Genomic DNA, 26,287 nt, shown 5'->3' on the forward strand with positions numbered 1-26,287 from the left:
GCTTGAATATATAATAGAAATTTTAAAACTTAAGTCCTCATGTATCCAGTTATCCATTTTATAATCTTAGAATTATTTATCTGAAAGATACATATTAATCTTAAATGACCCAACTCTCAGTACCGTGTTTCCCCGAAACTAAGACTTCTCCGGATAATAAGCCCAACCGGGCTTTTCAGCACATGCGATAAAATAAGTCGCCCTTCCCAAAATAAGCCCCCCACCAACTATTTACACGCATGCGAAGCCGGTCCCACCATTTCCTCTGGTTGCTTGCCATGCAAACAACACGATGTGAGGAGGCGAGAGGGGGGGAAAGGGGGGAAACATGCCCATGCACTCCACATGCCCTTACCGTACCTACCAGTAACACCGAAGGCCTCTGCAAAAAGAGCGGCAGGCCGGTGACGCGCCTCGCACCCCACTCCTACCCCTTGCTTAGCCACCTGCCCCCTTTAGGGATGCAATTTTGGGGTGGTAAGTGGGGTGGGAGAGAAGCAGGACACGCATCTTACTTTTCCAGCTCTGTCGCGTTCCTCATTGTTGTGTCCAGGGAAACATGTTGTAAAAAAAACCTTCTCGACAGTTCAATCAAACTTCTCGAATTCGTGAAAAGTTTTCGTTTACAACATGTTTCCCTGGACACAATAGCGAGGAACATGACGAAGCTGGAAAGGTAAGACATGCGTCTCATGGCCCAACCTGGCCCACCCCACCCCAATGGCAACAGCAGCCTGGCTGCTTCCTTTCCCTGCTGTCTCTTTTATCGAGAGGGATGGCAGGTGGGGCGGGGGAGGAGCAAGATGCATGGAGCAAGACATGGCCTGGTGAGGGGGAGAGAAGAGACGGCAAGGAGAGCCATGTCTCATTCCACGCGTCTTGCTTCTCCCCCGCTCCACTTGCCACCCCGAAATTACATCCCTAAAGGGGGTGGGTGGCTAAGCAAGAGACAGGAGCCCAGCCATGCCCGGCGAGGGGTAGGGAGAAGAAATAGCAAGGAGAGCCACGTCTCGCTCCATGTGTCTCGCTTCTCCCCTGCCCCACCTGCAAGAAATGAGTCTTTGTGAGACTCATTGCACTGCTGCCACCACCTCGTGGAGCAGGACTCTGCAAGGCTTGTGCCATTGCATGCACGAATGGCAGCACTGCCACGAGATTTGACATATTGGTGCAGCTGCAAACAGAGGATGTGCCGGTATGATGAAGCTCATGGCGGTGCTGCAGTTCATGCGTGCAACAGCACAACAAGCCTTGCAGAGTCCTGCTCCACAAGGCAGTGACGGCGGCGGTCAGCTGGTGTGAAGAACAGGGAAAGGAGGCGACGGCAGCGACGGGACATCCAGTCCCACTCTCGCAGCCTCCTGCACCCCCAAAATAATAAGACCCCCTCCCCCAATAATAAGGCCAAGCCCTTATTTCAGGATTCAAAAGAAAAAAAGACCCTGTCTTATTTTTGGGAAAACATGGTAGCTCATACCAGCAGCAAAACCAAACACAGTGAAAACAAAAACCTGACACCACAACCCTTCTTCTTCTTCTTTTTTTTATTCAACCAACAACAGCATCTTCAGGTTCCAACTACATCCTACTCCAGCACTTCCCAAAAACTGAGAAAGTGGGGCTTGCTAGATCTCAGGGAAGAGTGCTCCAAAAGGGCAGAGTGTGCCACAGAAAAAAGAGTGTTTGCCATGCTCCACTAGATGGCAGTATTTCAGAGAAGGACCTTGGAACATACCCATTCTATCCAATATGGCGGAATGGACAGATACTCTCAGGGAGAAGGGGGTCCACAACTAACCTGGTCCAATGCCATGACGGGCTTTCAAGATGATGACCAGCATACTGAATTACACACAGAAAAAAACCTGAAAGTCAGTGCACTCATTTTTCCTATCACCATCTCCGTTAATCCTTGCACAGAGCATTCGTATTTTAGAATAATGCTGAAGATTCTAGTGGTTGAAGAGGGAAGAGATAAATAAATATTGGTAAAAACCACCTTCCTCATTCTACGGGAGTACTGAGTTTACAGAGCAGAAGTCTCTGCGATCCAAGTGATTTGTCTATTTCCTTTCATTTGTAACAACAGCCTTAAATCTTGCTCAAATGCATCAAATGAAAAAAAAAATGGAGACAAGCCATTCTGAAAACAATGTCCAAACAAGGCAAACCTTTTTCCAACTTAAAAAAAAATGAGAAGGTACTACTTCTATTGCCCTTCTAATTCTTGTGCTAAAATTCCAATATTTGCTCATACATTTCTACCATGAACATCTCTTCAGATCAAAATGTTACCAAGGGATGAATTAATGCCAGTGTTTCCATGTGGTGGAAATCTGCTTTCATACACCACAAATCCTATTTGGGGATATGGCAATATCAGATGAAATTTAGAAATTTCTATTTTTCTTTTCTCCAGAAAGAAAAGGAAAATAAAGCAGCATCTAGTTAGTCTTTTTCTGCTCTACTATTAGACTGCTAGAAACCAATAGTGAGATATTGTGAGATGCCATGGCTAGTGAAATTATATTGCGAATGCTGGTTTGTTATTATGAGAGACAACTTAAGGTTAGTACACAGCTTTACTCTTTTATGGTCATCCAAATGTTTGCTCACTATTTGCTATAAAAGTAAGGGTTTTTTTTTTCTGGCATTCTTTGAAAATGTGCAAAATTGATACTGAGTTGAATTCTATTGTAATATTTCTTTCCTCTCTTTTCTTTTTTCACTTACTCATTCTGTGTGTATGTGCGTGTATCAAAATGGTATTTGCAGCATGACATGGATAAAGATATGGAATTAGCATGCTCAAGTGTCCAATACCACATTAGTCATATCCAAGTCAGAAAATGCCCTTCATGTGTTTTTATGCATAGCTGCCACGGATGCGTTCTATTCTGCAATTCAAAACCAGAAACATTTGCATCCTTCACTGCTATCTGTAGAATCCCAAAAAGATTAGGGGAAAAGAAACATCTCTTAGATGCCCATGTCTAACATATGCCAAAGGAATGTCTGAGGTAATTATTCAAAAGTGACGGTCTTCCTTTCACCTTGGAAGCTATCTCCATGGAAACTAAGCCAGTTTAAATACAACATTACTCATAGTATCCATGGTTTTTGTAATGTCAGAGGAAAATATAGTGATTCTTTATTTTTTGCTACAGCATGAAATTTCCTGAACAATTTAATCAATGACTAATACTAACTTTAGTTAACATAATTAAGGGACACTTTTATTAAAAGGAGAGTGGATTTTTTGCTGAAAGGATAAGAATAAAATGTCACTATTTAAAAGCCACCATTGTTTTGTGCTTTTTATCTGAAATGAGATTATCTACAATGGCATTCCGATCTAGAAGCATACAGACAAAAAATTGTGTAAAAGTTCATCCTCCACTCCATAATTTAAAAGATATGGATTTGAAGTATCCAGAAAGTTATCTGATTGTAGCTTACACTGTCTTTGGATTTTTGGGTAATTGCAAAGGTCATGTCTGCAAAATTATAGTTTATGACCCAGATCTAAATTGCTTTCCAGCTTAATTCTTAAATCCATTTAAGAAAATGACTTTAATCTTTAACTCCATAAATAGCTTAGGGCTTTCTGATGACCATTTGTCATTAAGACTACTATATCTGGGTTGTAAAAATCTGAATACAAAGCTGCATTCTAGGGGTCATCTGGATTTTTCTAGCCTAACTAGTGTAGCCCTTTCTCTTATTTTTGGACCAAAAACACTTCACAATTATTACGGACCGCAGATAGTAAATACAGGTAGTCCTTGACTTACAACAGTTCTTTTAGTGACTGTTCAAAGTTACAATGGCACTGAAAAAAAGTGACTTATGACCGCTTTTCACACAACCGTTGCAGCATCCCCATGGTCATGTGATCAAAATTCAGATGCTTAGCAACTGATTCATATTTATGATGGTTGCGATGTCCTAGGGTCATGTGATCATATTTTGAAAACTTCTGACAAGCAAAGTTAATGGGAAAGCCAGATTCACTTAACAACTGTGGCTGGAAAGGTCATAAAATGGAACAAAACTCACTTAACAACTGTCTCATTTAGTAACAGAAATTTTTATGTCAAAAGTCATAAGTTGAGGACTACTTGTATCAAAATATTTGTGGCCAATTCTTATCTTAAAGTCTATAATTTTATGACCTTTATTTTTTTTTTTAGTTCAATTCATCAAATGACAAAATATTAAAACATTTTGGACTCCCCGATTCATTCCCTTAAAGTACAATGCTATGTTTGTCTACTAGAAATAATTCCCACTGAATTTAGTGAGAGAAGGAGGTGTAAAAACTGGCATAGGATTTCAGATTTCAGACAAAGCAATTCTAAGTGCATTTCATTAAATAAACCCTAACCCCACCTGAGACTACAAGACAAGTTTCACTGACAAAGCTTAACATTAAATTTACTTAAAATCAATATTTTAAATGCCAGCTACAATGATTAGAGTACAATCAATAAATATGGCCTTATTGGTTATTTAGGTATTTAGAAATATTTTAAGTTTTCAACAGTGTTTATATGACTGAGGACAACATATTTGGTTATATTCATCAATTGAAGGGATTAAAAAATAGTAACTAAAGTAGACAGCTTTTTATATAGAGTTCAAGCTTGTTTCTTACTACTTCTCCCTAAAAATTGATCGGTAAGGAATGATAAAGTGAAGTTACACGTGTACAATTGCATATAATACATGAAATGAGGATCCATATGAAAGTAATCTGTTTGATCAAGGGATTTATCATTACCTACATATTAATATTAATGTCTATTTCTTGTGTTCATTTGGTCTTGCTTGATTTAGGTTCCTATTTATAAAATACCCTTTGAAAAGATTAAAAGTCCAGTCACAGTTGTTCTGAAATCAAGGAACAGTTTTCAGTGGACTTCTTCCACAGAATTAATATAAATTTCATGCCATAGGATGAAACCTATGAGTTCCACCATTAAACACTACATAGGTATATCACTACACAGGTGTATAACTGCAATTATAAGTTTAAGACTTTATTAATTAACACTAACTTAGCATTCAGGCTATACATAGAATATGGAATCAGAGGACTAAAAAGGACCTCTGAGGTCTTCTGGTCCAATCCTCTAATCAAGACAGGAGCCTTACACCATCCCAGTCAGTTGTCTAGTCTATTGTTGAAAACCTCCAATGATGAAGCATCCAGAACTTTGGTAGGCAAGTTATACCACTGATTAATTGTTCTCACTGTTAGAAAATTTATCCTTACTTCTAGGTTGATTCTCTTTTTAACCAGCTTCCACCCATTACTTCTTGTTCTGCCCTTGGGTGTTTTGAAGAATAAGTCAATCTCTGTGACAGCCCCTCAAGTACTAGAAGATATCAAGTCACCTCTAATCCTTATTTTCAATAGGCTAGACAGGCCTGTCAAACTAGTGGCTCGTGAGCTGGATGTGTCACACACAGGCCATGCCCACCCTGGCTCCACAAAGGCAAAAAGTGATACGTCACATGACGCGATCGAGTTTGACACCTATGGGCTAGACATACCTAGTTTCCTCAACCGTTCAATCATATAGTTTAGCCTCCAGACCCTTTATCATCTTTGTTGCTTTTCTAGTCTTTGATTGATGACCACAACTGGGGCAGGACTGAGTGAAATGATTATTAAGGAAGATGCCCACATGACTACTTCACTCAATGATTGCAATGCCAGCACTCCCAGTTGGGATCACTGTGTAATCTTCTCAGGTTGTTAAGTGGACAGAACAGAAGTGCTACCTTTTGAGTTCAACTCCCTCTATTCGCAAAAGGGAACTCCTCTGAAGGGCTGCAGGAATAGAGCTCAGATGTTCAGGATCTGAACTCTGTTTCTTCAGCAAGAATTCCCATCAAGCAGGAAACCTCAAAGAGCTGCCTGCCACAACGGGGAGTGGGAAATCTCAACTCCATGTGGAACTAAGAGTTCTTCCTGGCAGGCAGCTCTTTAGCTCTCAAGGGATTGCCTGCCAGGAGGAAATCTCAGCTTTGCAGCAGGCAGCAACAACTTGCAGATTTTCTTACCGGCTTCGCCACTGACTTTCTGGGAAGCCAACAGAGAAGATAGTAAATGGAGACTGCATGATTGCAGGGCATTTGGCAACTGATTGTTGCCAAACAGTTGCTAGCAAATTGCCAAGCATGGCTGGAAGTGCTTTATGGACCAATTCCATGGCCATCATGATTCTGGACTGTTTTAAAATCAGCAGTCATAGGTCAAGAACTACCTATATATACAAACACAATGCAGTATGTATCCAACAGTTCATTCAGCACTCTGTTCTTTTTCTCTTCCTCTCTCACACAAGCAGACATTTAAATAAGGCACTCAAAATATTTATACTATTATTCCGCCCCTCAACACAAATTCATTAGAGTAACATTTCAACCCTGTCAAATGAACAACTAGCATAACGTTTTAATTACAAGAGCAGATCTCCAGAAATGTGAACCACAGAATTGTTTTTTCTCATCAAGAAAAAAAAAATCACCAACATCTGCTTCATTACAGTGTGAATGTACATATATACTATATCACATACTGCCATGCTTCTGCCATTACTCTGATGTTTTGGAGAAATTGAACTTTAAAATAAAAAATGTATTACAACAAGTCATGATTTCACATATGTCTTAGAATTCCTTGATTGGGGAAATGTGCATATGTTTCAATTGGGGCCTACTATTTAGAATTTAAAATCTTATTTTAAATTATATTATTTTTCTTAATTTTATATTATTAATAGAGTGCCATAGGTTATTCATTCTATTAGCATCTTTTCAAAAAGTAATTTTAAAAGTACTGGGTGTTTTTGTAAATTTGTATATCCAAGTAATAGCATTTGTAGGATAAAACATTGTACATTTACCCTTCCTTGTTTTTGTTACATTCATTTGAAAAGCCTTCTAGTATATTTCTTTCCTTTAAAGTTAATTTTGAAATATTTTCTTATTACAAGGTATTTTCTCTGTCCCTAAAATATTTTAGAAATATTTCTCTGTCCCCAAGATATTTTAATAGCTGCAGCCACAAGACAGAGTGTATATCAGGGGTGTCAAACTCAATTTCATTGAGGGCCGCATCAGATTGGGTTTGACTTTGGAGGGCCGGCTGGGGGTGGGTGGGTGATGGGCGTGGCTGTGGTGGTGTGGCCATGATGAGAGTGACATGGAACCATACCTCCCCAGACATGGTTTTATAAACTTATAAAAATAGGGAAGTGTACATTTCTGTGATTTTGTTTTTTTAATACTTGCTTGATCTATTCGATCACTTTATGAGAGACCAGATCAAGAAACTGACTCCATAGGAAGACTAGAACTGTACATTACTGACATACGCTAGTAGCAGAATCCTGCAAGTCTGAAAGGTAAAATATTTTACTTTTTCTCCCTTTTATAACCTTCTGAGTCAAGGACGACCTCCTGCAGTACTCCGGAGGTGCCGTTTTGTGCCTGGAAGTCCTCCTGGACCACTCCAGAGGCCCCATTTTGGGCCTGGAAGGCCTCCTGGGCCACTCCAGAGGCCAAAAGCTGTTGTGTGGGGCGCATGTACCTTGCCTGCGCTCCATTTTTGCTGGCAGAGGCACCGTGGGCTGGTCCTTTGCTATTTCCAGACCAGCCTCACAGGCCAGATCTAAGCACGTTGCGGGCCAGATCCAGCTCACGGGTCTTGAGTTTAACACCCCTGGCATATATTTTCTTCATAATAGGTTTAGGTGAAATAGAAAAGCAACGTATACTTAGTTTTATTTATATTTTAAGTGGAATATTATGAAATATCAATAAATAAACAACAGCCCTGAAATTGTCTCAGATTTGAATAGTCAACTGGGATAGGATGTCTCAGTGGAGTCTTACATTAAAAAAAATGCATTAACAGTTTACAGGTGAAAAACTTGCCATGTCAAAATGTATAGTTCCTTTAATCCTTATTATAATACAGGCCTTGCCCAAGATGATTATCTGGACTGAAATAGATTTGGGATATCTAGACCTCACATTCCCATCTAGTGAATATAGGGTTATGGCAGGCCAGTTAAGGACTGCCTGCTGGACAAAAAGGAAAACTGAGTAACTGGGCAAAAATTCAAGAACAGCACACAAGAATAGGACAGTATTATTCCTTTGGCATGCTGAAACTTCCCTTTATTAGGTTAGCAACTTAATATAAAAAAGACTTCTCTGGAATCCGAAAATTAGTATTGCAGCTGATTTGGAAAAGCTACAGTAAGTGACTGGTTCTTAATACTGTAAACTTGCTCCCTATTTCGGAAGTCCTACAACTTTTTTTTTGCTTATTCCATTCCTCATCTGAGGAGGAATATAACAATTTTCAACAATAAATGTAACATGTTCTAATGTACTTCCAGCAGCTGGAAGGGTTTCTGTTCTATTTATCAGTTGGCCCTTAGAGATGTGAACTATTTGAAACAAAGTATTAACCTCAATTCATAAGACAAGCACACTGCGGGAATAAAGGAAGATTAAAATCCAAGCAGTCTTGAAAAGAAATTCACCAATCGTCATCAAAATGAATTGCTTGTATTTATCTCAAAGGAAACTGACTTTGAACTTCAGATAATCCACTCTCCAAAAAAGAAAGATAATAAGCTTTTAAATTTTTCAATACATACGTGCACACAAATACATTACATATTGATTTTTCCCCCACTAAGTGTTCATATGGACCACTTAAATAGATGTTTGAATATGTGCATATGGATACACTCACAGGCCAGAGGCTACTCTCCAAAACTCTTCCAATTATTGTGCAGACTCTTGACCATATTCAGTAAATTATATGCATGTTTTCTATCCTAACAAGCTTCTTAACTGTCTAGAGCAGGATAAATCTCTAGCTGTTGAACAAACTGGTTTAAAGGAGGGCAGGAACTGGGTGATCCTACAGTTCCTAACAGAGGAATATACTGTATGCATGCTTACACTTGCTCCCAATATTAATTTAAAGAAAATTTCTGAGTTTATCTTCAGGGAAAGAGACCAGAGAAATTGTTTAACTCTTCTATAGACCAAATATTACTTTATTCAATCAAAATGTTGCGAAGGAAAATACACTCTAGTCAGTGACCGTAATACAGATGCCACTACAATTAAAATATCATGTACAGGATTAACATGAAATTGTTATATGTATACCTAATTCAACCAGTAGTTGCTTGAAATTCAACTTCACAAGAGAACATCTATGGAGATTCTCAGTCATCCAGGTCATGGTTGTCCCAAAGGTGCTTTTTCAAGAGGCAACTGGACCTTGTTTTTCCTTGGACATTTCGTTTCTCATCCAAGAAGCTTCTTCAGCTCTGACTAGATGGTAGAGAATGGAAGGATTTATATTCCTTGCAGACAGCTGGTCATATAAATCCTTCCATTCCCCACCATCCAGTCAGAGCTGAAGAAGCCTCTTGGATGAAAAGTGAAACATCTTCAAAGAAAAACAAGAAAGCCCAGTTGCCTCTTGAAAAAGCACCGTTGGTTCAGAAGAGAAAATTAAGTTCATATCTGTTTATGTTTATGGAAGACAACAAGAAATGGGAGCCCATAGATTGCTCTTGGAGATCTCTTTTAAATTGGCAAAAATGAAACTTACTGGATGAGAAAAATGTTTCCGTTAAGTAGCTAGAGCCAAATTTCTCAACAATTCATAAAAACATAACAAGATAGCCATTTATTTATTGTGGTATTTTATATCTGTGTATTTTTCTGTTACATTTTGTAACATTTTATGCTATACAGATAGTCCTCAACTTACAACCACAATTGAGCCCAACATTTCTGTTGCTAAGTGAGACATTTGTTAAGTGAGTTTTGCCCCATTTCTTGCCACAGTTGTTAAGTGAATCACTGCAGTTGTTAAGTTAGTAACTCAGTTGTTAAGTGAATCTGGCTGTCCTATTGACTTCGCTTGTCAGAAGGTTGTAGAAGGTGATCACATGACCCAGGGACAATGCAATATGAGTCAGTTGCCAAGCGTCTGAATTTTGATTTGGTTACCATAGGGATGCAGCAATGGTCATACATAAAAAGTGGTCGTAAGTCACTTTTCTCAGCAATGTTCTATTGTCGAATGGTCATTAAACGAACTGTTATAAGTCGAGGACTACCTGTATAGCTTTAACACAAAAAGCCTTATAATGGTTAAAACCCTTGATCACCAAAGCTCATCAAGGAGGTTCCTTCTGCCATTGTTGCTATAATTTCCTTTGTTTGCATTGTCCTGTTGATTTAGTGTTTGCTCATGTATACAAAGGCATTCATACTTTGATCAAAATGTATCAAAATGCTGTAGAAGAGGAAAGTATAGCAAGGTAAAGAGAGAGAAAAAGCCTATGATACTTTTCTCTCAATTCCACAATTTACAACGAAATGTTCTTGCCCTTTTGCCTGTTTTCTTATGCTTTAGATGTCATTAACAATCCTTTATGGGCCAAGGTTTATTTCATAGGATTGCTTTTGTCTCTAATCTATCATTTAAGCAGATTACCTGAGCAGGTGGCTTTATCTGGATTTTATGGATGCATGCATTTACCCCATGATGTATTTGTGTCGGTTTATGCTTAGGCACTCCTACCAAAGATCTTAGTAAAAGGTTTTTCATTTATCCAATTTTAATTTATTTTGAATAGGGAAACATTCTCAAGCTTTTTTGGGGGTGGGTTGTTTAATTATTCTAAGATATGCTCTGTGTCTCTTTCCCTACACCATCAAAAAAGTCTTACTCATAATGAACTGTTCTCAACAGCTATTCTCCCAAACAATTATGCTGGGCACAGAATTGTTGAGCACTGCAAAGAATGTTGGCAATGCTTCCTTGTTGTCTTCTGTGCCAGCTAATTGGAGGCAGTTGTTATCCCATGGAAGCAGAGAATATACCAAATTCTATCCAACTTTTTTTTTTTTTTTTTTGCAACCGCATACTGGATAGAAAAACTAAACATAGATATCAAACATTCTCGGACTAAATTCTGGATTTTAAAAGCTCCAACTTTTCATCCTTTCTGTCACTAAAAATCCAGATTATATCAACTGAATTATATAATAATCAGTTTAAAAACATCAGTACTTCTTAATACTGCTACCCCTTCATCCAAGATGCAGAGTAAAATACTATAATATTATCTAATATTATATATAATATCTGCTATAATATTGACTCTAATCCTACACTGTTCATTCAGCTAAAGAGATGCTGATTTTAAGGCAAGTACTTGCCAAATACCTGAGTGATGGCATCAGAAAAAGTCACTGAAATATTTCCACAATGTTTGTATTTCTACATTTGCATGCAGTTCAGTTACTTACAACTGTAATATTCAAACTGAATAGCAGTAGCAGTAGCACTTAGACTTATATTCCACTTCATAGTGCTTTACAGCCCTCTCTAAGTGGTTTACAGAGTCAGCATATTGCCCCCAACAATCTGGGTCCTCATTTTACCGACTTCGGAAGGAGGGAAGGCTGAGTCAACCTTGAACTGGTCAGAATCAAACTGCTGGCAGTCGGCAGAATTAGCCTGCAATATTGCATTCTAACCACTGTGCCACCACGGCTCATAACCTCTTTAAAATAGTTATTTGATATCAACAGCTTCCAACCCAAAATTTAAATAAAATATGCAAAGCCATTTCAACATGTTTTAATCAAAATATAAATGAACAGACCTATATGGACAGATAAGTTACACTTTTTTAATCAAAACAGGAAATCATGGGAAATAGGATCCAGATTTAGAATAGATTCATTTAAGTCATCCAATCATGCCTAAGTAGTCCCACTGATGTAATTGCACTGACTATTCTTACTAAATTTGAATCCAAATATGTATAAGCGAGACAAAAATCTAAAATAAATATGCAAAACACCCATCTTTTTCAATTATCAAGATTTTTCAACTGGAATGATTCAAGCTATTAGGGGCAATAGGAAAGAACTATATAATTCATCTCTTCAACTCTATAGCTATTTTGTAGCTTCGGTTTATGATATTTTACTTGTCAATTTATTGAAACTGGGGGGGAAAAAACTGTAGTGCTGCTAAGAGTACTAATACTGCAAGGAACAATCAAGAACTAACACAGAAATGCCAACACTCACCATCTGAATAGGTTTCTTATGCAAGTCTCTCTCTGTTACCAGTTTCTCCTGGTCCGTAACATAGAGGCCTTTTTGTGCCAAAGCTTGGATAACAGCATCATGACCCAGGAGAGGCTTGGCAGCATCGCTCTTCAGGATGAGACTTCCCGCACGACAGTAAAGTTCTGCAGACAGCAGCAAGTTAACCACAGGAGGCTTAATATGTTCCTGGTCATACTGGTCTGTATAAAATGGTTCTCGAAGCTCATCTGGTATATTTTCTGGAAAAAAACACACATGCCTTGAGTTAAAAATGACTAATTCTCAGAACAAGTACATAATCTGTTCTAAATAGCCATAATACATCAAAATGACTTAATAATTGCTGTAATATCAGCATCAATGTCTAAATTTCACTAAGCAAAACATTAAAATTATATGCAAAATTTGCCAAGACTTCTCTTGTTTCTTAGAAGGTAATAATTTGGTAATTTGGGTGGTTGTATGATGATGGGAAAAGATAGCTTCAAAGTTTCTGGAGAGGATTCATGATGAACCAAGATATCTCTGAACAAGTGCGGATGGTGTTATAGAGAAAACTGACTGCCAGGTGGTGAATTTTGGCCAGTGGGATAAAGGAGAGTTTGTGAGATCGTCCACTTGTACTCTAGATAGGTGCTCCTTGTGAAAAAACAGCAGAAATTAAGATTTTTTGGTTGGCTTCTGAATTAAGGGACTGGGAGTGAGGAATTTAAACTAGGCTCACATCCACAATGTAGTCGATATTACAGCTAAACAGAGATTTTCTGAGCAACAGGACAAGAACATTTCACCTGTTGGGTTAACATTCTTTATGGATTACAAAGAGAAATAAAAGGTTTAAAGGGATTTGACAAAAAGCTTAACCAGGAATGGATGTAAAAAATATGTTCATTGATAAAGAGATGAGATATAGGAAGAAGAGCTCTTTTATTGAAATATTAGAAGTGATAATTAATTGTCTGTACTTGTCTGGAGGGAGGGGGAAGTCGTGTTTTTATATATCTTTTTATTTTATTATTTTTTTTCTCTTGCCTTTTTGTACTCTTAGTTTGTATTAGTTTTTTATATTTGTATTCATAAACTTTAAACATATTTTTAAAAACTGGGTAGTAAATTAGTAAAATAATTTGATATTAAATTGACTAAATCACTTATCAATACTTATCAATACCAAATTCATAGCTTTTGGCTAAAGAATCAATGAAAGATCTTTAAAGATGAAAGAGTAGTTAAAAAAGAAGTTAAAATGTTAGAAAGCTCTGTAAACCAAGTGTCTGGAAATGTAAAACCATTTAATAACAACGTACAAATTCTCAAAAGTAAGACATAAGTAAGAGAAAGTTCAAAAGAGAATCTGGCTGTATTGGAATTGAAAGAGAAGGAATTTTGTTTGATATTTAGAGCAATTCCAGAAGGTTATTTACAGTTTTAGCAATTAAAAAAAAAAATTGGAATGAGGATTCAGAGGCAGAAATTGATAAAATATATAGAATAAATACAAGTTTTGCAAGAATAAGAAATACAAAATATGAAACCAGCAGAGGTTTCAACTGAATTCTGTCCAGAATTTAAACATCTTTAATAAAATTATATATTGGTAGTGATGGGGAGATAGCTTCAAAATATACATCTCTTAAACATTCTTTCTCTTTCTCTCTCTCTCTCCCTATACAACCATTTCCCTATCCAACTATTAGAGCAACTTTTCTACTTTCAAGAATTAAAAAGTGTTGAATAAAAATCTATTTTAAATTCAATTTATAAACTCCTGGGAGGTTATAACAGCTTGGGGGGGGGAGTTCATATGAAACTCACTCCATTAAATAAATAAAGAAGCCACATAAATTAATAAGTTCCCCAACATGCTGGTTTATTCTGTGAGGAAGAGAATTCTACGAGTCTGTGTTAGAAGTGATATAATATAGAAACAGTGTACTACTTCAGTAAGAACAGGACAGCTGTGGAAACAAGGCCTACTTGTTAAATTTATGACTTGCCAATTCAACTCTTCAGCCTGGAATATGAAGAAACACAAACTATACGTGACAGAACTACTACATAAATTAATAGGTTTAAGAAGATGCTTTGAAGACTGAAGTTGGAGGACTTCTTTAAACTCTGCCAGCACTATCTGCCTTTTCAAATACCTCTGACTGGCTACAATAACTGAAAAAAATATCAGGCCAAATGATTAAACCACTTTTCTCACCCAAAAGCTGTACAATGTTGCAAAAAAATTATCTGATAACAAATCTTTCAAATCACTTATAATTGATTTATATAAACACCAAAAACATGATAGAACAGTATTAACAAAAAATGTTCCACCATGTAGAATATTATGAAACTTTTAGACAGAGTTAAAACGAATTCTTCCACTGTTAGAAGCTGAATCTTTATATATATATATATATATATATATACCCTAGAACAAACTTTAATCTTGGACTCTGCCAGTTATTATCAATAAAGATTATTTTTAGTGAAAGGCGTTTTACGATTCTTTTTAATGAATACTTGGAACAAGTAAGAAGATGACAATTGCAAATATACTTGCTTTCTCCAATCTAACACTTTGAAGGACGAAGTCATTTTAACTTTTATTGCACAAATATATCACTGAATGCACAATCTTTCATATTCAGGTGAAAAATATGGAAATTGAATTGTGTTGATAAACTTACAGTATTTTATTTTAGATATTTTATTAGAATATGCAATCTTATAAAGTTTGTGTGTGTGTGTGTGTAAAGCAAAATTATAAATGTAAACATGATTTTTTTTTTGTCCTGAAACTCTTTTCAATTTGCCCCTTTTTGGGTTTGCCCTTCATTCCTCCCTTCCAAAAAAATATAGCCACCGCCATATTTAACTTATAAGTAGCATAAGAATAATCTTAGAACATGTTTGGGGAGAATTTCCCTAAATTATTTAGTTGAAGTAGATTTTGACATTTAGCACCATGATTATGGTTCCCATAATGTCCCAGATGTTCATTCTGATGAGGATTATGTGATATGAGTGTAACCCTTGCTGAGGGAACTCAGTAAGCTCTGAATGTACATGTTCTATCCTCTGGCATGTCTATATAAAAATAACTTGCATCAATTTTTGTTGCAGCTAGCACAGGTCATCCAAAGGTAATAATTTTTTACTAAAAAAGAAACCTATGCCACTTTTAAAACCAAGTCCTTTAAAGTGTGTTTCCACAAGCAAAAGGAATACAGTGCTAACAATTTCAAAAAAATCATACAACTAAAGCTACACTACTCCTCCCTAAAACTAAACTACTTAAAATACACACAAACACACTGCAATTAATACAGGCATAAGCCCTTTAAGGCAAAGATGTGACCTTTGCACTGAATCACACATGAAAGGATGTGTATTGTCTCACTTATAAAAACATGCAATGATGCTAGTAAGCCAAATGATGTGCATTTGCCTGAATGTACATGATGTTCTCTTTACCCCATAGCTTACTACCATAGATTTAATGTAAAGATGTTGTGAGTTAGCATGATTTGTTCCTCAAATTTTGAAGTCTTTTGGTTTTGCTTCATTAATGCCTAACATACTTTCTTGGCATTGGACTCAGTCTCTGAATCTGATTTTGAAGAAGCTTCTCCAGCAGAACCTATGGAATGTCAGCCTCAGGAGACACAAAACCAAGAAAGATCTGAGACTCATCAAATGTACCAGCATTAAGATGATGACATTAGGCCTCCCAGCCCTACATCCAGCAACTAGAGAAAAGAGCAGAGGAAAAAAAATGTTCTATGAGACTCCTTGCCAAGCAAGGGAATAACCCTCTTGATTAAAGACAGTTGGCTACAGCATGATTTAAGAGGCAGCTCTGACCCATGTTCCTGTCCTGGAAATAACTGATTTCCTCCTTTGGCGTGTCATTCCTGTGAACCCTGCTCATGAAACTCTCATATTGGGCTGGCTGACAAATCTGACTTGGCTATTTGATATTCTGACTGGATTTGACTTCTCTTCTGTGCATTCCTACTGAAATTGAAACTACCCAGGCAAGCTTTCTTCTGCACACTGTTTGGTTTACATTCATTGACTGCTGTTATCTCCTAACTTCCAGTAAATTGCTAATCTCCATAGCAACAGTGGAATGTGTAATTGAAACCTGAAGCAGGACACATATATAAATGAATTTGGGAAAAGAACACAAATCACTTGGTTTATCTTCAATATAAAATAAGCAGTAACTAATTCCAATCTCGCCTCCAGTGTGCTTACTAGTTTTTCTTGAATACATTTGTTATTCTCTATTAAGTGATAGTTCCCCAATTGTGAACTGTGGCATTTTAGAGTGCCACTGCAAACTCAAAGGGCACTGCACGATACTTTACATTTTTGACCTTACTACAGTATTTAATCAATGGAACTGTTTGGTATTTCTTTTGACCTAAAGGCACCATGGAAAAATTAGAACTGAGAAAGTTTGGGAACCCCTCCTTTCAAGTATTACTTTTTCCAATAAAAAATATGAAAACAATATGATATACACAGTCTGTATACATTTTGAAGAAAATTATGAGAATTTCAAGCATACATTCATCACACATAAAGAACATGATGTTAGAGATACCCAGGGTTTCTTGTCTAGGCAAAAGTGGCTCAAAGTCCAGAACTTCCAGATAATGTTTAGAAACGGTTCAGACATATTAACCTCTCCAATTCACAGGAGTATAAGAACGAAGGAGGTACAGAACAATCAGATTTGCAAGATTCTGATATTATAGTTGGTGTGTGTTGATATAGTCAATCACTTGGTGTGTGAACCTGTGGATCAATTTCATGATCTGGTTTACCTAGTGGGATTGATATCAAAGCTAAATTAAGACATTCAGAAATTTACTGTCCAATAAATAGTACAAGTAAACAAGATGGGTTTATACTAAACAAAACTTAAATGTGAAACAGGAGGACAGATTATTACAAAATTATTTTTTATTTAACCAAATAGAATGAAAATTGAAGGGCGGCCTAATTTTTGTTGCTGTTTTAAGTTTGATTCTTTTTGAATACTTGGGACTGTATTTATGAACATGAATATTGACTTTAGCTTAAATATAACATTTGAGCTCGAGTAGACATTACTCGAGCTCAAATGTTATATTTAAGCTAATGTCAATATTCATGTTCATAAATTTTGGACTATTTCTGGATCAGCCCCTTTTCTGTGGCTTTGATAAAGACCAAGCTTTTGAGATATTCATACTGTAAGCTACCTAAAGCTTAGTGAGAAGATAGCATATAAATGATTGTAATAAATAAATCATGGTTTATGGTAGTACAACAGGCTCGACAAATCAGTAACATTTTTTTAATTTCATGAAAACTTTATGCAGCACTTACTCAACTAGGTAACATCATCAGTGCTATTTGTCAACATTGCATATATGTACAAAGAGGCAGGGTTTTGATCATTCTACCATAATTGCCATGTTGACTTTTTTTTAAAAAAGCCCCTACAGTTGCCATTGATTTTAGGTTAATGAGTTGGCATTAAGGAAGAAACAATCCAGTATGTAAAATAATGTTACAAACAGCTTACTGAAATATGGATTTTTAATTCATATTCATTCTGAATATTGGATACTTGGGCATTCTTATTTCCATTTTCATAAGAATAGGACCTGCAGATCAGTGGTGAAATTCAAGTTTTTTTTACTACCGGTTCTGTGGGCCTGGCTTGGTGTGCATGGTGTGGCTTTGAGGGCATGGCTTGGTGGGAGTGGCAGGGGAAGGATACTGCAAAATCCTCATTCCCTCCCCACTCCTGGGGGAAGGATATTGCAAAATCTCCATTCCCACTCTGGGACCAGCCAGAGGTGGTATTTGCCGGTTCTCTGAACTACTCAAAATTTCTGCTACTGGTTCTCCAGAACCTGTCAGAACCTGCTGGATTTCACCTCTGCTGCAGATGGTATTATAATGGCATTTTTACAGTAAGTTTCTTTACAGCATGAAGGGATTTATGAACAAGCTCTCACTTCAAGTTCACAGTTCACTAGGAAGTCCATACTAAATTTGGTAAATGAATGCTCTGTGGAGATTTCGCCTCTATTCCAGAGAGCTTTGAAGTCAGAATATAAAGTTGATAAGCAGTTTAACTAGCGGTTTGGGCAATCTAACTCACCATAAATATAATGCTGGTTATGATTATCAGCCCAGCTGATTCCAGACATAAGAAGATAACATCAGGAAGCGATTTGCGTTCCATTTTCAGAAGACACTGACCACAGAAAGACTAAGTCTTGATTATAGGTGGACAGCCCAAACCTCCTACTATCCTAAAGAAGCTTTGGCATAAAGAAAAATCAAAGTTTGCATTGCAAAAATTACTATAATACCCTGATGGGCAGCTTTGCTATTTTTTTTTAGGAGTGGAGCTCTACATTTTCCCTCTCCAGATGTGATGGAACAATTCCAGGCTCTTCCTGCCTCATCCTTGTAATCTTCAGTTGAGCTCCTTTCCTGTAACAACAGTGCTGGGTTGCTACAGTTCCCTTATGCGTCTGCTCTATATAGTACAAAATGTTCCCAAGTGCAAAAGTAAACAAAGTTCTTTGAACAGCCATACTAAATTGCTCACAGAGACAAATAAAATTAATTGAAAGAGATTTTTTTCTCTTTCATCTCAATTTATATTCAAATTATATCACCCCCATCCATCCATTTCTAAAAGCAATGTACCACACTGCAATTTAAAACTGGGAACTGGTGGGAAATTTCAAAAACATAATTTAGAGAAATCTACAGAAGATAGTCTATTTTTTCAATGTACAATTACTACATAAGGATGAATCCAAATATAAAGATAGACAGAAATAAGGAAGCACTATCTAAAATTTATAGGGTATCCAACACTTGTTCTAATGTATTATTCTAATGGTTAAGGCGGTGTTTTTCAACCTTAGCAACTTTAATATTTGTGGATTTCAAATCCCAGAATTCCCCAGGCAGCAGTTAGAATTCTGCACATCTTTTTTTTTTTTTAAATTTTTATTAATTTAAGAAACCACATAATACATTTATAAATGCAAGTAAAACAATTTACAACAAACATCATCTTTATAACATCTACCTATAATATCTGAATTGTTACAATATCAATATCCTATATTCTTCAATATACAATATTTCTCTCACCTTATATAATGATATTATTTTATTGATATCTCGTGTCTCTTTCTTAAATTTCATTTGATTTAAAACTTTATTTTACTCTATTGATATCTTTTCTTTTATTCAATTTCTCTTTCTTTCTTCTTCTCTTCTTTTTTCACTTCCCTCTAACCATTTATACCATTTTTGCCAGACTAAATAATATTCAGATTCTTCTTTTCCTTGGATCTCCTTGGTAAGTTTATCCATCTCAGCGCATTCCATAATTTTGGATATTAATTTCTCTTGAGTCGGGACCTCTTCTTGTTTCCAATTTTGTGCGTATATAATTCTTGCTGCAGTCAAAATGTGTGTTATTAAATATATTATTTCTTTTTCATATTTGCTTGTAGGTATTCCTAATAAATAAGTTTCTGGCTTTAATGGCACCTTTTGAGTTATTATTTGTTCTAGTTGCATTTTTATATTGTTCCAGAATTTTTTAGCTTTGGAACATGACCATCATATATGATAATATGTCCCTTTATGCGCTTTACATTTCCAACAGAGTGGAGATGTGCCAGGAAACATTTTAGAAATTCGCGCCGGTGGTAGATGCCACCTATAGAACAATTTATAAGCATTTTCTTTGTATGGTACAGATAATGTTAATTTATTAATATTTTTCCACAAATTTTCCCACTTATTTAATTCTATTGCATACCCAAAATTCGTCGCCCATGTGATCATATTCTCTTTAACTACTTCCTCTGCTAGTTTATATTCCAATAGAAAATTATAAATTTTGGTTATTAATTTCTCATTGGGGCCTAATAAAATTTTATCCAACTGATTTGGTTCCATTTGAATTCCAGTTTTTTCCATATCAGATTTATATCTGGATTTTAATTGCAAATATGACCACCACTCTATTTCCACATTTTGCATTCTCAATTCTTCTCTTGTTTTTAGTTTTCCTTCTTCATTTAAGATGTCCTTATATGTTTTTAATTTATTTATTTATTTAATTTATTCTGCACATCTTAATGTTTTCATGGTTGAGAAACACTGGATTAAGGTCCAAATTAGGGCCTAGGACAGGGCTGTCAAACTCACGGCCTGCAGGCTGGATGCGTCACGCGCTGGCCATGCCCACGCCTGGTTTAGCGAAGGGGGAAAAAGTGACGATACATCACGTGATGACGCTGTGATGACACGAGTTTGACATCCCTGGCCTAGAAGATCTAGTTTGAAGTCCAACCTCTGCAATAGAAACTCACTATGTAATCCAGAGGTGGGGAATGATGGCCCCTTTATGACTTATGGACTTCAACTCTCAGAATTCCTGAGCTATGGAGTTGAAGTCCACGAGTCATAAAAGGGCCATTGTTTCCCCATCCCTGATGTAATCCTATGTGCTTCATAGGATGTTTGTTGTGGGGGCAAAAAATGGAGGAGGGAATACTACATATATTACCTTGAGATCCTGAAAAAAAAATGGAAGGGAAAAACCTAACAAATATAACACACACTTTCAGTAGACAAGTGAAATTCGAAGTACCATTAATTTTCAGCACATTTTGTACTTTCAGTCCTATTTAGAGTCACCCAAAAAGATTTACTTGTAGCATTTGGCAATATAACATGCTGCTGCTATATTATATCTTGTGATTTAGTAACGCAGGGAGGGAACAAGGTCTTCCCTTAAGCACCTAAGATCCAAGCTATATATCATACTTGGGATATAAACATATCATATTCAACCCAGAAATAAAATGAGTAATTAGTATGTCTGCTGTATTATAAAAATTCTAAATATTTCTATGGATAATTCAAAAAATGAATACAGCTGCCACATGGAAACCAAATACGAATATTCAAACTTATTTCAAGGGCAAGTAACCTTATCATATTAAAATACTTTTATACTGGACCAATATAGAAATTCCATAGGAAATTGGAGCATCAGTTTGATCATCCAGAATAGATCAAATGCTCCTGTTTCACTATATTTTTTATTTTATTTATAAGATTTACATGCCATTCTTCATTCTGGAACTTGAGATGACATACATGTTTCCTTCTCCTGAGTCTTCTCCATTTCAATAATCCTGACAGGTATTTAGGCTAAACATGATTGGCCTAACTTCACCTGGTGAGCTTCTATAGCTGAAGGAGAACAGAAACTGCCTCTCCCATTGCCAGCGCAATACCTTATTCAGTACACAACATTGGCTCTGGGTGCCTAGTAATTAAAAGTTAATTATTGCTTCTTTATGTGTCTTTTGATTGCACTCTACTTAGTCTACTTTATATGGAGGAGCAGATTATATATAATGTAACTCTCTGAATACTTTTTTAAAAAAAGATTATGGGTTCCACTAGTAAACTCTGGAGAAGTTTTAAGATCCAGGGTAGTCAAAAGAGCACATTAATTATTCATCTCTATACTTTGCACAAACATCTGTAATATGTCCCAGTAATGTTAGAAAGATGCACACCATTACAGGTAATCCTTGACTTATGACCACAATTGAGCCCAAAATTTCTATTGCTAAGTGAGACATTTGTTAAGTGTATTTTGGCCCATTTTACGACTTTTCCTACCACACTTGTTAAGTGGATCACTGCAGTTCTTAAATTAGTAACAGAGTTGTTAAGTGAATCTGGTTTCCTCACTGACTTTGCTTGTCAGAAGGTCGCAAAAGGTGATCACATGACCCTGGGATACTGCAACCGTCATAAACATGAGTCAGTTGACAAGCATGTGAATTTTGATCACATGACCACGGGGATGTTGCAATGGTCGTAAATGTGAAAAACAGTCATAACTCCCTTTTTTCAGGGCCTTTGTAACTTTGAACGGTCACTAAGTGAACTGTTGTTAAGTCGAGGACTACCTGTATATCATGCAACTGTTGCAATTGTGCAATGACATGATGCCTGATGCAACCGCACAAGTCAAATTATGATATCACGATGCAGTGTCATAAATTGTTGTCCCTTCCCCCACAGTCACCTATGATTCCTTGTTCAGGAGCAGAGCTAACTGCTATGAAATAACTGTGTCTCACTTGGATTGAAATTCAATGTACTCCTCCTTATTCAGCAAACTGCTGACCTCAAGCAGTTAGTCAAGGACAAAACCATTGCGGAAGATTGTTCAAATGGAAAGGACAGATAGACATAGGAATATCTTCATCTCAGAACAACCCCCACCCTCATCTAGATAGGCAACCAGAACAGAGCAAAGAAGCATCTCAAGAAGTCAGGAAGAAAACTGTTATATACCTTTTGTTACTACGAAGAACGATTTTAAATGTTCCAAAGTTAACTGAATAAGCCATATGGAGCAAGGTTATTCATCATATTAGCAAAAAAAAAAAAGAAAGAAAGAAAGAAAAGAAAAAAAAAGAAAGAAAGAAAGAAAAGAAAAGAAAGGCCAATAAACTAATAATTACTTTATTGTGCAAATTAAATCTGTCTGTCCAACATTCTAATTTTTATCCACATTGACTGGTCTGATGGCACGTTCCCGACTGCTGTTATACATAAATATATACATGAATAAATTTATTTAAAGCAACAGATTCCTGCATAATAAAATGCCACTAGAAGGTTCCCTTAGTTTAAGCAGCAATTCTTTGTCTTTAAACTTTGCCCAATCAATTACCTGAAAAGTTTTAGACAACTCAGGTATTTTCATGTTATTATGCAACTGATTTTAAATAAGTTATTTGAAGGGACAAGCAGAATGACTCCTTTGGAGAAGGAAAACTTAATAAGTGACACTTAAAACTACTCTGCCATATTAATTTTTGCAGCCTTTAGGAATCATACTAGACCTAACAGTGGGACATCCTCTGTGGAGTATCTTTTCTGGGAAAAGAAAATTCAGAAATGCTGCACAGGGGAATGAATTTAATCTTCCTTCTCATACTCTTGCAAATCATGGAATACTCAATTTTTTTACCTCTTGTAATTTATGGAAGTTTTTATTCCTGATATTGTCAGAGGTCTACATTAGTTTTCCAAACCTGATGGTTTGTCACAATATGTTAGAACACTAACTTTGAGTGTTTCTCCACTGGGTATGCTACAGAATTCTTGAGAGTTGTAGTTCCAATATAGATTATGTTGTAGTCATAGCATACCGTAATGTGAGTACTCTTAATCTGGTTGGTGGTTTTCTGACAGGCATCAAGTTGAGAAAAATTGTTCTAAGTCACAATATGATTTACAATATATGATTTGCCTTATCGTGCCAACACAAGCAATTTTGAAGTCCACTGCATGGACTTCAGTTGTTATATTTCTACAGTTAAGCAAACAATGACTCGGTAAAATATGTGAACCAGGTAAAAAGACTTCGTGACAAATGGATCCTTCATAGAACACATAACAGATTTGACAATACATTTAATAAATCCTCTGAAACTAGTTCAGGGTTACGGTCTGATATAAAAGCCATGCCAACATGCAACCAATTAAGACATGTCTGTAGAAGAAATGCTGCCTTATGTTTATAATGGTCACATTCACACATTGCTTTAATCCAGAGCTAGCCTAATAAAATATTTATTGTATATATACCCACAACTGGCAAGGTTCGCAAACTAGCTGAGCTCTAAAACATGATTTACAAACAACAGTAGCTCAATTCAAACTGCAAGTTTGGTCAAAGCAAGCAAATCACATCATGGATTTGAGTACCTAGCTTTGTAGTTGTCCTGAGTTCTTAGAAAAAAGTACGAACCATTCTATTAAGATTTAACTTTTGGTCCTAGACTTCTTTCCAAGAGCACTGTCCAAAATCCTTTGTTCTTTCATGCTACAAGATTTCAAGCTAACACATAAGTAATTATTGTAGTAGGAAGCCCCTTGTTATTTCAGGTGCAATGAGAATTAATTTCAAATTTAATGCTTCGTAGAAAGCATTAACCTATCAGTGGGATGGGTTGAACAGGTCATGCTGTAAAGTGAGAAATCTCTGACAAATGAAAACAATTTCTATTTATTATTTATGGAGTTGCTGAAGTATTTATATTAGCAATTCATTTAGCATTTGCTTTACGCAGATGCAGGCACACACAAGTCACACAGGCATCAATGAGGGAGCAAAGGATGGCAAGTATACAACAATGTCATCATGCAAATTCTTCAGTGTACATACTTGTAACAAACATTGCGACATATAGTATATCACAGAAGTGAGTACACCCCCTCACATTTTGTAAATATGTAAGTATATCTTTTCATGTGACAACACTGAAGAAATGACACTTGGCTACAATGTAAAGTAGTGAGTATACAGCTTGTATAACAGTGTAAATGTGCTGTCCCCTCAAAATAACGCAACACACAGCCATTAATGTCTAAACTGCTGGCAACAAAAGTGAGTACATGACATGTGTTGTCACATGAAAAGATATACTTAAATATTTACAAAATGTGAGGGAGTGTACTCACTTCTGTGACATATTGTAAATCACATCTGAATGATGATCTCATTATATACATGTCACTCTGATACCTTACAGCTTGTTGTTATGGATATTGCTATGTAGGTTAAAATGATGCTTATGCTTCTAATTACACTTTAAAACAAAAACAGGTACTTTGAAACAGCACAGGTAATCCTTGATTTACAACCATATTTTTAGTGACCATTCAAATTATTTTATTTATTTAGCGTAAGGACAGGAAATGTCAGGGAAATCTACACAAGCTAGACACACAGTGCAGTCCTGACAGCCTAGATTGCTAGTTCATTCTGTTTGGTGCTTACATGTCTAGCCTTGGTGCACCGTGGGGAGTGAACTATCTTCACACCAGCATCTCTTGGGTTGCTGGCTTTTCTGGGCTCCTCCACTGGTCTTGCATCATGTTGCAATGCCTCACATCTGGCCAGGCCCAATGCCGACTCCCACTCTCTGTATACATTCCAAGTTAAAATGGCACTGAAAAAACTGACTTATCACTGGTTTTCACATCTGACCATTGCAGCATTCCCATGGTCATGTGATCAAAATTTGGTGTTTGGCTACTGGCATGTATTTATAATAGCTGCACTGTCTTGGGGCTGTGTGATCACCTTTTGTAACCTTCTCAGCTGCCTTCTGACAAGCAAAGTCAATAGGAAAATTGACTTTGGTTAGTCAATTTAACCAGATTTGGTTAGTAGGATCTACAATTTTGGGCTGCTAAAATGCTATCTTATATGTGTCTATTCAGAAAGAGGGTCCCATTAAATTCAATAAGGGAAGATTATATGACATAGCTTTAGGATGCTATAAAATAAGGCCACTCACCTAACTTTTTAGGTGTAATGGTTTAACATGCTATAGCAGATTTTTTTTCTCTCCAAAACTCAAGCTAGTTGACCAAAATTCAAAGCAATTCCCAGTCGGTCTGAAGTCCCTAGCCAAAACTGTATTCCTGGAGCCAAATTTCTGAAAATTTATTTGGCAGAAGATATTCTAGACCCATCATTTTTGAAACAATGCAGCTTGAATCTAAATCCTACCTTTCAAAAATGACAATGTCACTCCACTATGTACACTCCAAAATCATAAAGCTCTACTAAAACAAACTAAATGGAGCCATTAAGTCAATTCACTCTGCTGGATTATATTTGAACCAGGAATGAAATCCAGCAGGTTCTGACAGGTTTTGGAGAACTGGTAGCAGAAATTTTGAGTAGTTTGGAGAACCGGTAGCGGAAATTTTGAGTAGTTTGGAGAACTGGCAAATACCACCTCTGGCTGTCCCAGAGTGGGGTCAGAATGGAGATTTTGCAATATCCTTCCCCTGGAGTGGGGTGGAAATGGAGATTTTGCAGTATCCTTCCCCTGCCATGCCCACCAAGCCACGCCCACCAAGCCACATCCACAGAACTGGAAGTAAAAAAATTTGGATTTCACTACTGATTTGAACAATGCATATTGATTGCTGCATAGGACTCAAAAGATTA

At 36.6% G+C, this 26,287-nt stretch overlaps 1 protein-coding gene across 4 annotated transcripts in view; it reads right to left on the reverse strand.

Moving 5' to 3' along the window:
- CAMSAP2 (calmodulin regulated spectrin associated protein family member 2) overlaps positions 1 to 26,287 on the reverse strand; it is a 106,875-nt gene that overhangs the window by 53,569 nt on the left and 27,019 nt on the right. For all 4 annotated transcript variants that reach the window (XM_087890033.1, XM_034437423.3, XM_034437422.3 and 1 more), the window contains exon 2: positions 12,163 to 12,422. In XM_087890033.1, the coding sequence (XP_087746159.1) occupies positions 12,163 to 12,165 (3 nt within the window). In that variant the 5' untranslated portion in view covers positions 12,166 to 12,422. The remainder of the gene's footprint in view (positions 1 to 12,162; positions 12,423 to 26,287) is intronic.

This window comes from Pantherophis guttatus, chromosome 3 (assembly GCF_059756535.1).
Source record: "Pantherophis guttatus breed Tessera chromosome 3, ASM5975653v1, whole genome shotgun sequence".
Lineage (NCBI taxonomy): Eukaryota > Metazoa > Chordata > Lepidosauria > Squamata > Colubridae > Pantherophis > Pantherophis guttatus.